The sequence below is a fragment of the Micromys minutus genome (genome assembly GCF_963924665.1).
Source record: "Micromys minutus genome assembly, chromosome: 16".
Taxonomy (NCBI): domain Eukaryota; kingdom Metazoa; phylum Chordata; class Mammalia; order Rodentia; family Muridae; genus Micromys; species Micromys minutus.
The window spans coordinates 17,414,761-17,431,376 of record NC_137985.1 but is presented as its reverse complement, the minus strand read 5'-3'; the positions used below and the strand labels follow the sequence as shown (position 1 = coordinate 17,431,376).

Genomic DNA, 16,616 nt, shown 5'->3' with positions numbered 1-16,616 from the left:
CCTCCAGCTCCCCCATTGTTTTTCTCATTTGTGTGCCTGTGGTGTGCTGCCTGTGCCTGTGCATATGGGGGTCAGAGTTTGACATTAGGGATGGTCACTTCTTTTAGTTTTTTAAACAAGATCTCTCAGCCAAGAAGAGCTGGTGAACTCAGCAGCTCTGGCTGCCGACTACCTTCCCATAGCTGGAATTATGAGCTCACCACAATGCTTGAGTTCTTACAGGGGTTCTGTGGATCTAGGCCACCGTCTCCCCAGGTGCCCCATCTACCAACCCCCAAGCCATCGTAAAGCAAAAGCCAACACTCCCCTTGTTTCCATGTTTCTACAGCTTCTCTACATCCTACATCCTTTTCACTGCCAAGTGCAGTCTGGAAATCCACTCCCCAGTGCAAGAATGGAAGGATACACTGTTTGGCAGGTACAGCTGGAGGCTCAGGAAGTGCATTTTCAGGCAGTGGTGCTGACAGCCTCATTTGACAGAGCTTTGACTCAAGGTTGTGTGGCTGAGGATGGTCTTGAACTCAGATCCTCCTACTTCTAACTCCGAAGTGTTGATTATAGGCAGGAGCAACCATACCCACTTTATCAGAAACAAAGAGCTACTTTTTATGCCAGGGTTCCAGCATTTATCTCGTATTTTCCTTTTAATGGGGTTGTTTGTTTACTTGAGAGAGTCTGTGTAGCTTAGGAGATCTTTACTTTTTTTTAAAGATTTATTTATTTGTTATATATAAGAACACTGTTGGATTCTATCACAGATGGTTGTGAGCCACCATGTGGTTGCTGGGATTTGAACTCAGGACCTCTGGAAGAGCAGTCAGTGCTCTAACCACTGAACACTTACTATGTATCCCAAACTGGCCTGCAACTCCCAATCCTCTTGCCCTAGTCTCTTGAATATAGGGATTTCAGCCATGCCACCATGCCAGAGTGGAACAATTAATCAGTAATAATTTGATGCCTCTGGGCACACATGTGCTTGGATAGGAGTCCAGTGAGGAGGCAGAAGGAATGTACACGCAGGAAAGCCGCCAACAGGAGGTGGAACAGGGGTCATGAGTGAGAAGATGACAGCAGGAGACGCTTATCTTTAAAAAGAAAGAAAAAGGAAAAAAAAAAATCAGGGCATCAAAGCCCATCCTTGTTTGCTTTATTGGCCAGAGGAATAAAATATTTGTGTAAGCCAATGGGAAACTTTAGGGAACTAGGTAATATCAACTGACAAGCCATTGTTTAAAAAACATGACTTAGTCCCAAATATATGGGTTTATAGTTGGTAGGGTTGGTGTCGCAGACTTTATCAGGACTGCAAGAACCTGGGAAAACACTAATTGTACACAGAGGGAGTTGGCTGAATATTATATGAAAACTATAAAAAGCAATTATAGGGTTAGGTATGTGACTCTGTGGGATCAGTACTTGTCTGAGATGCCCTGGGTTTCATCTCTGGCACATGAACCAGGTGTGGCGGTACACACCTATGATCCCAGCCATAGGTAGCAGTGGGTAGAGATTCAAGGTCACTCTCAAGAATACAAGAAGCTATCTGATGGGTAGTTCATGCCTCAGATCCTAGTACTGGGGAGGCAGAAACAGGCATATTTCTGTGAGTTCAAGACCAACCTGGTCTACATTGAAAGTAGCTGGGGCTAGAGTCTATCTCAAAAAGTAGAACCAATAGTGGCAGGGGAACTAGACCATAGGTGAGCAGCAGAGCACAGTCAGGCATCCCTGTCACATGCCATTGTGTGATTGTCTGCTAATTCACACCTATTATGAAGGAGAGTAGAGAGTGCTATGCAGAGCCAAGCATGTGCCTACAGGGTTAAGAGTAGAGCAGAAGGCTAGAGAGATGAGATGGCTCAGTGGTTAGAGCACTGACTGCCCTTCCAAAGGTCCTGGGTTCAATTCCCAACAACCAATTGTGGCTCACAACCATCTGTAATGGGATCTGATGCCCTCTTTTTGTGTGAAGACAGCTACAGTGAACTCATATACATAAGATAAATAAATCTTAAAAAAAAAAAAAAAAGCAAGCTGCCACTGTGACCTTGGGCAAAGTTGCTTCCTCTCCGCGGCAGCAGGGAAGAATGATGTCTTCCAGGGTAGCTGGGAGATCCTGGCTTCAAGAGAGAGCCCCATCTGAGACTATATTCCAAAGCTGGGCTGTGCCCAGTGGCTCCCAGTTACCCCACAGTTGCTATGACTTTTTGTTTTGTTTTCACTTAGAAAAGGTCTTTTGCTGTATCCCAGGCTGGCTGTGAAAACCTAAACTTGCAGCTAAACTCCAACTCCCGCCTTTCCAGAGCTAGGAATGTAGCCTAGCTCTGGAGCCACCAGATCCAAACTCAAGACCTCAGGGCCACCTCCCCAGACCTTCCTGGCTCTGCCTCTCTTTCTCTGTCCTAGGATCACACACTCTGGGCCTCCACACATATATTCAATTATGGGCCCACCTCCACTTTCTGGTTTATTTCTTACTGAGAATCGAGACATCCAACTACAGTGAAGTTTAGGAGGATGAAGAAAACAGACACGAAGCCTTGGCAAGAAGACACAAGATCTTAAATAAAAACAAAAGTAACAAAAATAATAAAATAAGTAGTAAAAAAAGTAGTAACAAAATATTTTATAAAAAAGAATCCTTCAATATTCCCCATACCCCAGTATCCCACCCACCCCCAGAAACCAGGTCATGTGAGTGTGATTCCCACAGAATCCAATGCTTCAACGGCCCAGGCAGGACAGAGGCTGTGGTCACCATACATGGTACGCATGAAGTTTCGTACGAAGTCAGGAAAGCGCTGTTCCAAGATGCTGCTGCGCACAGCGCTCAGAAGCTGCAACTGCAGGGCAGGGGATGAGCATCAGTTTGATGTGGGCCACCAGCAGTCCCAAGAGCACCCCCAAGGCATCAGGCATGCAGAGTCTCAACCACATCACAAGCCCAAGGCAAGAGGAACCACCTTAGAGGGCCCCACCCACACTGCACCCTCTAGATGAATCTCACCCACAAGGCCCTTATGGCACAGACTCATTGCATCCCCAAAGGAGCCCCACTGTGCCTCAGACGCAGGCAGACCTTCAAATAAAAAGGAGCTGCCCCCTTCATATCCTCATCCAGCTCTGCCCCACACCACCCTACGTCCAGGTCACCTGATAGGCAATGTTGTGCACGGTTAGGTGGTGGAGCGCTGCGGTGTTATCGCTGTGCAGCAGGGCGTGCAGGAAGGCTCGACTGTGCCTGTGGGTGACAGAGTTGGTGGCTGCACACTGCCTGAGCCCTCTCCCCTCTCCAATCCCCAACTTCCAAGACTTACGTCTGGCAGGTGGGACAGGGACACTCGGGGTTTATGGGGCTGAAATCTTTGGCGTACTGCTGCTTCTTCAACTGCAAGTTCCCAGTGGGCACAAGGGCGGATCCAAAGCGCTGGAGAACAAGGAAAGTCAAGGTCAGGAGTAGGACAGGCTCCTAGCCCTTCCATCCCCCTGCCTGGGACTCACCGCTGTCCGTGTGGGGTATACACAGTCGAACATGTCACATCCAAGAGCCACGCAAACCACCAAGTCGGTGGCATAGCTGGGTACACCAGAGGGAGAAAGAGAGAATCAGAGTCCACCTGAAGGGACTTCCCAGGCCTCCCTCCATCCTCTAACAAGAACCATTGTTCTCATTTGTCTGTTTCTGTACTGATACTGTGCTTCCCGTGGCCTAGGCTGGCCTTATACTCCCCACATAGCTCAGGATGCCCCAGAACATTATTTACTCCAGGAAGTGGCTTAGTGACCACTTCATTAGCTCCCCAGAAACACTATATGCTTCTTCCTATGAGGATCAATCAAAAGGGAATGGGGACCCCATGATTAGCTCCCCACACCAGGGCTCAAGGTTCTTTCTCCTCTGCACCAACATACCCAACCCCCATCAGGTATCGTGGCTTGTCCTTAGGCAGCATGGAGGTGCTCAATGCCACCATCTTCCAGAACTGTGCCTTGCTCTCTCCTCCACTCAGACCTCCAATGGCAAAGCCTGGCACATCCCTCTTGGTCATCTCTGAAAGGACAGATGACCCCAGCTTAGGAGGATTTAGGATTTTGTGACATTACAAAAGGTTAAAATGAACAACTGTCACAAGACTCAATTTCCTTTGGTATAATACAACTAATTTACCATAAAACAAGACCTTGAGATAGGCATATAGATACACACCCTGAAATCCTAACAGCTCAGGAGGCTGAGGAAGGAGAATCAAGAATTCAAGGTCACCCTGAACTATATGACCGTGACTAGGTCATTAGTGTCCCATTATTCAGGAAGCCCTGGGTCCCAGCTCAGCAACACATCGTGCGTGTCGGTGATCTCGGCACTCAGACGTAAAGGCAGGAGGGTCAGAAACACAGGAGCATCCTCTGCTACTCAGAAAAATCCAGACCAGCCTGGGACACATGAAAGCGTGTCCTAACTCAATGTAATATTTCAACAGATCTGTGAGAAGAGGCAGCAAGTGGGCAAAGGCACTTGCTGCCAAACCTGATGATCTGGGTTCCAGCCCAGAACCCACATGGTGGAAGGAGAAAACTAACTCTCATACCCACACTGACACACCACACACACACACACACACACACACACACACACACACACACACACACACACACACTGGGAGAGAGGAGAGGGAAGGAGAATGGGAAGAGAGAGAGAATGATTAAATTAGAAAACCAAGATCCAGCCTGAGATCAGTATTTGGCTCCATTACTTCCATTTTCTAGACCTGCCCTACTGCGTGAGGACTCAGGGCCTTTTGTCTCCTGCTTTCACACCTTTGCCAGTTAACGGTTACAGCCACAGCATCATTCTGTACCTGGACCAGCCCCGTCGTTGCCAGTGCCTGACTGTACCTTTCAGGCAAGTAGTCCGAAGATCAGCATTCAGTCCGCCCTGGATGATGGCAAAGAGGTTCTGCTTGTCCTGGTGCTTATGGGCTGCGATGCATCTGTCCAGCCAGCGGACTGACCTGCAGGAGGGTTCCTAGTCACAGAACCGCAAGTGGCTACGTAAAGGACAGGAGCCACAGGGCCCAAATCCTTCCCCTGTGTATACACTCGTGCACATGCACGCACACACCTGTGCATGGCCTCCTCCACTCGAGGGCCTGTCACTGTGCTGCTCACCACATCGTCCAACTGCATGATGATGTCCGAGCCTGGGGGTGGGAAGATGCTCTAGTGAGGAAGAGAACACAGGGGACCCTCCCAGGGACCACCTCTGTAATCATCCTAATACAGCTGTGCAGAAGCCAGGAAGCTTCTCATTTTCTTTTGGACAATGAGATAGATCAGCAGGTGAATGTGCTTTCCTCCAAGCCCAACTCCCCAAGTGCAATCCCCAGGACCCACACGGTGGAAAGAGGGAACCGATTCCTGCACATTGTCACTAGGGACCCAGGCTGTTCTCCAGCTCTCAATCCCCTATCCCTACTGCACAAGAACCTATTGAAATTATATGCATCAGTGAGTACAGTGATGGTCTGGCATACACAAGGCCACAGACTCCATCCCTGCATAAAGTGGGTGCGTTGGCTCTGTCCCAGCATTCAGGAGGTGGGAGCAGAGGAATCAGGAGTTTACAGTTGGGGGATACTGGCTAAGGGTTGGCTCACTAGTTAAGAACCTGATTGCTCTTCCAGAGAGCCTGGTTCAGTTCCCAGAACCCACATAACAACTTGTAGTGAGTTGTCCTGTGGTTCTATCAGAGAATCTAATGCCCTCTTCTAGCCTCCATGCCAAATGTGGTACACAGATATACATGTGGGCACAACACCCACATAAATAAATAAATAAAATAAAATAGCTAGACATGGTTGGTGCACACATCCAAAAAGAGGCAGGAGGAGCAGAGTTCAAGGACAATCTAGTCTATGTAGCAAGATCTGGGGCAGCAAGGGTTATATAGTGAAACTCAGTTGTTAGATTTCCAACCCAAGACCCCAACCCTAACCCTGTTAATATACAGGCAATTCCACTGGCCTGCTTCCAGGGACCTAGCAGTTGCTAAAGTTATCACCTGCCAAGGCCAGGTGCACAGGGTGTGTACCGCTGTTAAAGGACCTGCCAGCAGCCACCCTAGCATGCTCTCTCAGCATTCCTTCTTCTGTCTCTCTCTCTGCCTGTGTCTGTGTGTGTGCACACGAAGATGCGTGCCCTCCATCTCCTTGTCAGAGACACCCCCCCACTGCAAAGAGCTGCCCTTTAATAAACCTACTTTTATATTTTTAATTCACCTGGAACTCGCTTATTCCATTGGCAAAGAAAACCTGTCTCAAATCCAACAAAAAATAAATACGATCTTTCAAAATGTATTTTTTAGAAAAATAGAATTCAAAGTCATTCTTGGTTCCACAGAGTTTGAGGTCAGTCTGAGCCCTTTGAGACCCTGTCTGAGATAGATGGAGGCAAGGACTGGCACTAAGGCTGAGCTCTGAGTCCTGCTCCTGTTCTATGGCAGGAGAGCATACACCAATGCAAATAGAACACAGCCCCGCTTAGCATGATTCTGCTAATGATTCTGAAACCCAAAGACTTCACAAAATGAAAGGTTTGGGGACCTGAGGACAAGACTCGCAGTAGAACCCTGGCTTAGCATGTGTGAGGAACTGGGTTATACACCCAGCTTAGATAGACAGAGATAGATAATTAGATAAATGGATGGATGGGTGGGTGGATGGATGGATGAATGGATGGATGGGGTGGATGGATAGATGGATGATCGGATGGATGGAAGGATGAATGGATGGATGGTGGATGGATGAATGGATGGATGGGGTGGATGGATGGATGGATGGATGGATGAATGGATGGGTGGATGGATGGAAGGATGGATGGAAGGATGGGATGGATGGATGGATGAATGGATGGATGGGGTGGGTGGATGGATGGGATGGGATGGGTGGATGGATGGATGGATGGATGGGATGGATGGAAGGATGAATGGATGGGTGGATGGGATGGATGGAAGGATGAATGGATGGGTGGATGGGATGGATGGAAGGATGAATGGATGGATGGATGGGATGGATGGAAGGATGGGATGGATGGATGGATGAATGGGATGGATGGGGTGGATGGATGGGGTGGATGGATGGATGGATGGATGGATGGATGGATGGATGGATGGAAGGATGGGATGGAAGGATGGATGGAAGGATGGGATGGATGGATGGATGAATGGATGGATGGGGCGGATGGATGGATGGGTGGATGGGATGGATGGGATGGATGGAAGGATGAATGGATGGGTGGATGGGATGGATGGGGTGGATGGATGGATGGGGTGGGATGGGTGGATGGATGGATGGATGGATGGGATGGATGGAAGGATGAATGGATGGGATGGATGGAAGGATGAATGGATGGATGGATGGATGGATGGGGTGGATGGATGGGGTGGATGGATGGATGGATGGATGGATGGATGGATGGAAGGATGAATGGATGGATGGATGGATGGATGGATGGGATGGGTGGAAGGATGGATGGATGGGTGGATGGATGGAAGGATGGGATGGGATGGGTGGATGGATGGGTGGATGGATGGATGGGATGAATGGATGGATGGATAGATGGAAGGATGGGATGGGTGGATGGATGAATGGATGGATGGGGTGGATGGATGGATGGATGGGATGGATGGATGGATGGATGAATGGGATGGATGCATGCATGCATACAAGGACTGAAGAGAGTGAATAGTATACAGACTATCCCAATCTAAAGTCATCTGAGAGAAAAACCTCAAGGGATTTCCTTGATCAGATCAACTGGTGGCCATATCTGTGAGAGACTATCATGTGAGAGAGCCCAGCCCTCCATGAGCTGCTATCCGTAGGCAAGTAATGTTGGACTAAATGAAAAAAGCTTTGGGCTGAGGCTTGGGCTTTGTGGTTAAGAGCACTCACTGTTCTTCGAGAGAACCCAGATTTGGTTCCCAGCACCCAGGTAAGTCAACACGACCTATAACTTCAGGTCTAGAAAATCTATCCCCCCACCCCCACCACCCCTGGCCTTCTCAGACACCTCCACTCCATGTGAATACAAACCCATATCTTACAATAGTAAAAACCAATCTTAATAGGAACTAGCTAAGTAAGCATGATCCTGCAAGCAAGCTAGTGAGAATCATTTCTCCATTGCTTTTGCTCCAGGGTCCTGCTTCTCCCACAATGATCAACTGTGACCTGGAAGTATAAACCCAATAAAAATCAACCCTTTCAACTGGTTTAGGTCAAGCTGTGTTATCACAGTGACAGAAAGAATCCAAAACACAAAGGGTTTTTGATCAGCAACAGAGCTTCATTCTTTCTCAAAAAAAAAAAAAAAAAAACAAACAAAAGCCAAAATAGAAGTAAAAAAGGCAGAGCCAGGTGTGACTAAACATGCCTGTTCCCCTAGAAGGAAACAAGAGCTTTAGTGCAGCCAGCACAGTATAGGGAGAGCCTGTATTTAGATACAAGAACCAGGCCAGGGCTCAGTGGTAGAGCTCTGGCTGATGAGTATGTGGCTTGGTGGTAGAACACTTGCCTATAACCCTCAATGAGGGGCTGTATGTAAGATTAAATCCACTCTTTCTTCCCCAGGTTGTTTTGGTCATGATGCTATCACAGCAACAGAAAGCAAACTATCACATCATTCTGGGATAACAACCTTATCCTGCCATCAGAAGAAACAGGGACTCAGAGTAACTCCTGTCACACAGGCTGTCCTGCTCCACTTAGCCTAACAGCACAGGCTTCCTGAGAAACTAGGATAAAGCTCATGCCCAGCATCTGAGACACCCTGGTTTCCATCCCAGCACCAGACATAAGGCCCCTGATAGATCTTCCTGCTTGTATATACACAAGTGGGGAAGAATTGGAGCACCCCCATGTACGATGTATACAACATAAACTGTCCTGGACTGAAGAGTGCTTGTGTTATATACAAATAGCCCTGGGTCTGGTCCCCAGCTCAGGATCAAGCTGGGCATGGTGGCATTTGGCTGTAATCCCACCACTCTGAAAGAGGATTGGGAGTTCAAAGTCAACCTCAGTTAAAGAGGGAGTGAGGTCTAGGCCAGCATAGACTATATAGGTCTCTGTCTCAAAAAAATACAATAAACTACATAGATGGAAATAAGGGGCACAAAGCCTGCCTGTCTCATCTTATTGCCACCAATCTGTTTTAAATTCAGCTTGTTACTAGGAACACTAGCAGCTGGGTGTGGTGTCACCTGTCTTTAATGCCAGCACTATGGAGGAGAGGCAAAAGCAGGTATATCTGTTTGAGGCCAGCCTGGTCTACCAGTGTACATAGAGAATTCTAGACCAGCTAAAGCTACATAGTGAGACCCTCTCCAAAATAATAAACAGTAAGTAAATAATAAAATACACACATAAAACAAACCAACAAATAAAAAAGGGTGACACTGTATCCAGCCCTGTGCTTACACTACTGATATTTGTTCTTTTTTTGTCAGGAGATGGAGACAGCTTCTTAACAGTGTAACCCGAGCAGGCCTAGAAGTAGCAACAAGCTTTCTGGTAGCTAAGCAGCCGCCCCGTGCTCTTTTATTTTTTCTAAATGTGTTTGTTTTGTTTTGTTTGCTGTGGACTGGATCTAGTCCAGGACTTTGGCAAGGCACTCTAATTACCTGAGGCACATGCCCAGGTAATTATTTTCGTTGGGTTAAAGAATCCAAATTCAAAGATATCCCAAACCATACATGGCGCCTAAGCTACAGACAACTTGAAGGGGCGGCGCCCCAGGAGTCTCTTACCCAGAGCGTTCTGTATCTCCACCGACCTCTCTGGGCTCAAAAGTGTCTCTTCTCCATCGTACGGCGAGCGGAAGCGGACGCCCTCCTCCGTCACCTCGGACAGGGAGAAGAGGGACACCATCTGGAAGCCGCCGCTATCCTGGGGAAGATCCCACACAGAAGCTGTCAGGAGAGACTGGGGACCGTGAGGCAGCACCCGAGGGTGGAACCCCAACTCACCGTCAGCAGATTGTGCGGCCAATTCATGAAACCGTGAAGACCCTGGGCTTTCTGGATCAGCTCCGGACCCTGTGATGGAGAGAAAGTTAGGCCATAGCCCGGCCGCTCCACGCCAGGTCTGGGTGAGCTCCCGCACTGTGAGCGTTACTAGACAAACTTTTCCTGCGGCGTGTCCCGGCTAGACGTCCCCTCGCCGCCCACCCCCGGATCGAATCCACACACCGGCCTCAGCCCCAGATGGTAGGTGTTGCCCAAGCAGATGCGGCAACCCAGGGAGTCCAGCTGCTCCGCGGTGATACCCTTCATGGTGGCCTGTGTACCCACAGGCATGAACACAGGGGTGGCTACAGTTCCATGCGGCAGCCGCAGCTCACCCGCCCGAGCTCGGGAGCGACTGCACTCAGCGACCAGCCGCAGGATCCGTGGAGCGGACTCAAGCGAACCTGGGCAGCCTACCGCCGCCATTTTCAGTCCCGGAACCACGTGGGCCGAGACCACAGTGGACAGCGCCATGTTGCCGAGAATCACGTGATCTGGGAGGTCTCGGGAACCACAGCAACTGAAGCCTATACTTTCCACACTCATGAGTGTACTACCTCCATTGCTGCCACCTTCCCTCTATAACGAAAAGGGTCCTAAGGCCCAGTGCCATGGCTCAGAGAGTGAAAATACACAGCGCCAAGCCCGATGACCTGAGTCTCTGGGACCTACAAGACAGCCATTCAAATTCACATGGGCGGACATACAATAAATGTATTTTAAAACACTCCAAGACAGGTTTATCTGCTGTATAAAATACAACAGCCCAATATGATGACTAATCAGGAATCCCAAGATTTGAGAGAGTGAGGAAAAAGGACTGTGTGGAGTTGGGGATTGACACAGCGTAGTTTCTTGCCAGCTTGGCCTACAGAGATATCCCATCTCACAAAAACAAACAAATAAATAAATAAGCCGAGCCTGTTATTGCACTCCTTTGATACTAGCATCTGAAAGGCAGAAGCAGGTGAAGCTCTGTGAGTTTGAGGCTAGTCTAGACTATGTAGCAATCTCAAGGACAGTTAGGGCTATATTGTGAGCTGCCTCAAAAACAAATAACAAAAAAGGCATTGTAGGGCATTACTGCAATATCAGCACTTGGGAGGTAAATACAAGAGTGTTAAGAGTTCAAAACCATCCTCTACCATATAGTGATTTCAAGGCCAGCCTCAAAAAATTAGGGTGTACTGGCTCAGCAGTTACGAGCACTGAATGCTTTTTCAGAGCAACTGGATTCGATTCCCAACACCCACATGGCAGCTCACAACTGTCTGGAATGCCGAGATCTGAAACCCTCACACGAACATACATACAGGCAAAACACTGATACACATAAAATTATTTTTTAAAAAGTCAAAATTGGGGCTAATGAGTTAACAGGTAGAGCTCGTCCCCATGAGATTCCTAGCACACACAGTCCCCTGCAACTCCAGTTCCAGGGGATCTGATGTCCTCCTCTGACCAGGCAGGTACATGGTGGTACACACACTTTCAGGCAAAATATTTATGTACACATAACAAATCTTTATAAATAAGAGTTTCCTGCCTGGCGTGCACAGGCTTTGGGTTGAGTTCTCTGCACACGTACTCACATACACAGAGCATAAAGCTGGATGTATTTGTCTTCACACAGTGTAGTCCCTAACACCAGTCTGTCATTCTGTGTTCATTTATTCAAGGACCCAGCATGTCGTTTCAATCATTTCTTTCCTCAAAAAATTTCTATCATTACAAAAGAAACCTAAAGTCCAGAACTTTGACCGTCACATTTGCTTTATTCAATGAGGTGTGTGTGTGTGTGTTTGTGTGTTTGTTTGTGTGTGTGTATATATACACTCAAGTGTCCCCAGCTCCCTAAACAGAGATAAAGAAAGCCAAGTGATTTGGGGTCAATGTAAACCTCATGTCACCTCTGCCAGCAGAGGGCACCATTGTCCATGACATTCCCAGTGAGAACCTGCTGTCATGGACAGAGGTACTGGGTAGGATCTTTAGTCTCTTGCCCTATGATAAAGAGTAAATGATACCAATTTTCAGAGGTTATAGGGGTGAGCTTAGTCAGAATGCCTCAAAACACCAAAGCTGAGGTGTCACTCGGGTACAGCACATTCTCAGCAATACTCAAGGTCCTTGTGCTTGTGTGAGAAGAGGTCAAAGGTGTTGTTCTCCACTGTAATCCCTTGAGGCAGTGTGTCACTGAAGCTGAAAGTAGCTTGGCAGTCAAGTCCCAGGGATCCTCCTCATCTCGATGACCCCTCCCACACACACAGTACTGGTGTTAAAAGTTCACAGAAATTTAGTTTAGAATTTTTACATGTATGTGTATAAATGTTGGCATGGATATACTCCACACACTTGCCACAGCATCCATGTGGAGGTCAGAGGACAACTTCCAGGTGTCTGTGCTCTTTGGTCCCAGGAAATCAAATCCAGGCTGTCATCTTCATCCATTTACCCAGCTCCCTAGACCCCACGCCAGCTATTTAAAATTTTTGTGTTTTACCTACATGAACATCTATGTACCAAATGCATCCTGAAACTGGAGTTACAATTGTGAGCCATCATGTAGACTCTGGAATAAAAGTGCTGAGCCATCTCTCCAGTCCTGTAGTGGTCATTTCTTTGAGACAAACTCTCACAGTTATGCTGACCTCAAATTCACCATGTAGCAAAGGCTGCTCCCCTGGTTTTTTTTTCTCCGTGTAGTCAATCCAAGCTATCCAGGAAAAATTACTCTGTAGCTCAGGCTGGCCTCAAAGTCAGGAGATCTGCCTTCCTCTGCAGACAAGGTTTCTCTGTGTAGCCCTGGCTGTCCTAGTACTCACTCTGTAGACCAGGTTGGCCTTGAACTCAAGAGATCCATCTACCATCAGTGGGCTTATTGACAGGGTCTCAACATGTAGTACCCCTGCCTCTGCCTCCTAGGTGCTGGCATTAAAGGCCTGTGCCTCCACACCCAGCACCCGATGCTATTGATTAATCCGTTAGACTAGGCTGGCTTGCAAATAAACACAGGGATCTACTCATCTCTACCTCCCAGTATCAGCGTCAAGGAGGAAGATCGTTGCCATGATCTGTCATGTGCTGGGGCTCTACTCAGGACCATATGACTGAATGGTCGGTTTTCTACCATTGGAGAGGTGACTATCTTAAGGATGAGTAGACTTCTCTGAATCTACATTTTTATTCCTTTTTCTTTCCCCCTTTAGTGCTTTGTATCCTATGCTGCCCTCAAGATTCTTGTGTTCAAGTGAACTCATTACTTAGCCTCCAATGGTTCAGAAGCACAGAAACAAACAAGGACTGTACCTGGTGGAAGGGTCCCCACCTTAAAGTAAGACCTGAAGGCTAGTACAGACACTGGAGAGGGCTCTCTATGCTGCATGAACAAGGAAAGTACAGGGGCACTTGAGCAGTGAACTCCAAGAGTGGCTGGTGGAACTGAGAGGAATGGATGGAAGGCAGATGTCACTGCCAGAAGCTGTGAGAGGCTGGACTGGAGGATGTAGGCTTTGCCACTGGGGTAAATATGCGTGGGAATAGCAGCAGTGGTTTAATGTTATCAGAAGAAGAGCTGGAATTATCTATCATCAGGAACTCCACTTCAGCACAAGGGACAGCGCCAGGATAGTTGCTTGGAGATTGGAGCTGTACATACAAGAGGCGGGGCTGAGAAAGCTGCCTTCAGAGAAGCAGCTTGGGAACTCAGTGAGAAAACTGGCTGAGTTCCCAGTGTGCCAAAGTCCAGGAGTTACCTAGGAAATCCTGAGGAGGGGACTGGGAGCTTCTCACGCATTTATATTTTCTGTCTAGCCATAGGTCGTCTGTGCTCTCAGTGTTCCTACTTACCCAGAGGTCCTGTGGCTGTCCATGGAACCCTCTAAATAAGGATTAGGTGGCTGCCATAAGAGAGCAGAGATCTGGAGTCTAGACAGAGAGGCAGGGACTAAATAGAATTCTAGGTACAGACAGAAGCTGAGAACTTTCAGAAATTAGGGTTTTAGAGTCAATGGTGGCTTAAGGACCATGGATTCAGGTGGGCACTGTAGGAATCTCTAGAGCCTTTTAAGCTTCTTTAGTTAGCCAGGGAAGAGGCGTTCCATGACGACCTACAATGCCTAGATGCCACAGCAGCTGGGCCTGGATGACATCATTTGGACATTGGAGCGGTCTGGGTCAAGGAATCATAATCAGCTCTGTAATCCCACCTCAAAGTAGGAGCACAGGCCCTGTACCCGCCCCCTTTTAAAGATTTATATATGAGCACACTGTAGCTGTCTTCAGACACACCAGAAGAGGGCATCAGATCTCATTACAGATGGTTGTGAGCCACCATGTGGTTGTTTTTTGAACTCAGGACCTTTGGAAGAACAGTCAGTGCTTTTAACCGCTGAGCCATCTCTCCAGCCTGGCTGTCCTTTCAAAAGGCCCACCTGAGTTCTTCAAAACACCTCAGGTCTCCGTCAAGAGAATTTCAATTTCAGAACATTCAAGCATTTCAGCACCTCCTGGCCTACAATCTTCTTGTCTTGCAATGCCACCGACCTTGCTCCATAATGCAGAGGATAATCCATGTCTTCCCAGGTCAGAACCCCTCAAGTGACCCATTCCACTGCCCAAGGGTATTTGGTGAACCCCGCCCACCAGTCACACTTCCTATCATTTCCCTCTGTATACATGCTTCAACCCTCATCCAAGCTCTATTGTTCCTCTGCCCTGGATCTCATCCCTCACTTCTGACACGAACCTCCTTCTGGCTCAACTAAGGCCTGGAAGCTCAATGACTGTAGAGAGCAGTACCAACACAGGTAGCACAGACCCTGAACATGCCTTCAACTAAAGCATATGGTTAAAAAAAAAAGCATAAACCAAGTGTGTGTGTCTCTCTCTGCTGGGAAGGGTTGGAGTGAGCTCTGCACCCAAACCTCCACTGTGACTTACCTTATCTCCAGTTCTCAGCATGTCAGGTGCAGCTATACTTGAGCTCACATCCACACTGGATGTGCAGCTGCAGATGCCAAAAGCATTATGGTGAGCTTTGGGACAGAAGCCATCAAGTGGATGGTAAGCAGGCAGATGAGAATGGTCACAGCTCAATCATGTGGAAGCCCGAGGCCTGCATCCCTCCCTTTACAGAATCCAGAGGTGGCCTTAGCCACCCATTCCTAGCCTGGAAGGCCTTCCCGCCCTCTGACAAGTGTTACCACTCTGGAGCAGTTTGCCCCTGGACCCTAGGCTTCAATCCCAAGCACCTTATCATCAGAGGGAAAGTGACAGCTTGATAGGCATCTAGTTACCACAATGGGCAAAGTTTCTTGCCTACTGAGGTTCCTGGTGACCTTTGAAGACAGATGACATGAGACACCATCCAAAAAGTGTGTCCATCATAAACGAGCTGCTCTCTACTTACTACCGGGTAACAGCAGCAGTTCTTTAGCTCAGCTTCCTGGGGCTGGAAAGCAACTGCCAGGAAGGCTTCCCATCAGGTATGCATAGATCAAAGGCCAACAATAGGTCTATCTTCGGGGGACAAGCTACACCTTCCTGAAGCCAGCTTCCTTGATAAACTCAGATACAGCAGGGATGGATATGTGCAATCAACTGCTGTTGGTTGAGTGCCCACTGACAAACTTCAGTGTGGTAGGCAGGTAACATCACCCAGAGCTGCTGGAGAGGAGGACCAGCTTGGCAAAGGGTGTAGTTGCTGTTCTGGTCTTCAGAGTAGTTCTAAAGGTCCTTGCCTCAGGCTATTATCTCACTAAGGCACCTTTTGTGTCACTTTCTCATAGCAGAAGAGAACATTTTTCCTTGGCTGCCTTGTTGCATGGAGGCAGGAGCCTGGAGTGAGTACAGCAAGCATCTTTTGAGTAACCTGCCATTTGTGTGGGAAGCTGAGGAATACCTGTGCTCAGGCTTGTAGCACTGCAGACAAGGCGTTTGTTGAAGGCACCTGGGGTCCTCCCAACAAGTCGAAGAGGAGGCTGGATGCCCTCTAGACCCTCTGCAGGTGGCCTTGGTGGAGATGAAACTCCATCTGCACTGCATGAGCAGTACGCAGCATGTCCCAAGGCCCCCGATGCAGACAACACTGGATTCTGGTAGCATCCCTCCCCACCATGGTGTAGAACTTCACGGGGGCGGGGGGAGGTCGGGCAAAGACCACTGACAGTAACAACCACTGCCCTTGGAACTCACATGTCCCAGTCCCAACTCTTGAATTTTCATGGCACCTCCAAGCAGTACTGAAACTGGGGGACATTATCTAGCCCTTCCATGCAGTTTTTCCAACTGCAATCTGTTCTGCCTTGGTGTGAGATTAGACTTAGAACCCTATCAAACCTAGGTGTGGTAACACACCCCCAGCCTCCGACATCCCATCACATGGAAGACTGAGGTAGGAGGAGTTCTGCAAGTTTGAGGCCAGCTGGGGTCCCACAGAGTGAATGAGGATTTGGAGAAACAACACCACCCAAAAGGAGAACAGAACGCCTGCAGATGGACTCTCGCTGTTAGTAACCATGGTCTTCTCTGACCAGTTCCCCTCTTG

The 16,616-nt window shown here is 48.3% G+C and overlaps 1 protein-coding gene across 1 annotated transcript; it reads right to left on the bottom strand.

Annotated features, from left to right (window-relative positions):
- Nucleotides 1-2,693: 2,693 nt before the first annotated feature.
- Nucleotides 2,694-10,495, bottom strand: QTRT1 (queuine tRNA-ribosyltransferase catalytic subunit 1; the record flags this gene model as incomplete). Its single annotated transcript, XM_080930761.1, has 10 exons — nucleotides 2,694-2,846; nucleotides 3,157-3,244; nucleotides 3,321-3,430; nucleotides 3,505-3,580; nucleotides 3,916-4,054; nucleotides 4,900-5,015; nucleotides 5,126-5,204; nucleotides 9,812-9,950; nucleotides 10,031-10,099; nucleotides 10,253-10,495. The coding sequence occupies 10 exons, from the start codon at nucleotides 10,493-10,495 to the stop codon at nucleotides 2,694-2,696; spliced, it is 1,212 nt and encodes a 403-aa protein (XP_080786887.1).
- Between the last annotated feature and the right edge of the window lie 6,121 nt (nucleotides 10,496-16,616).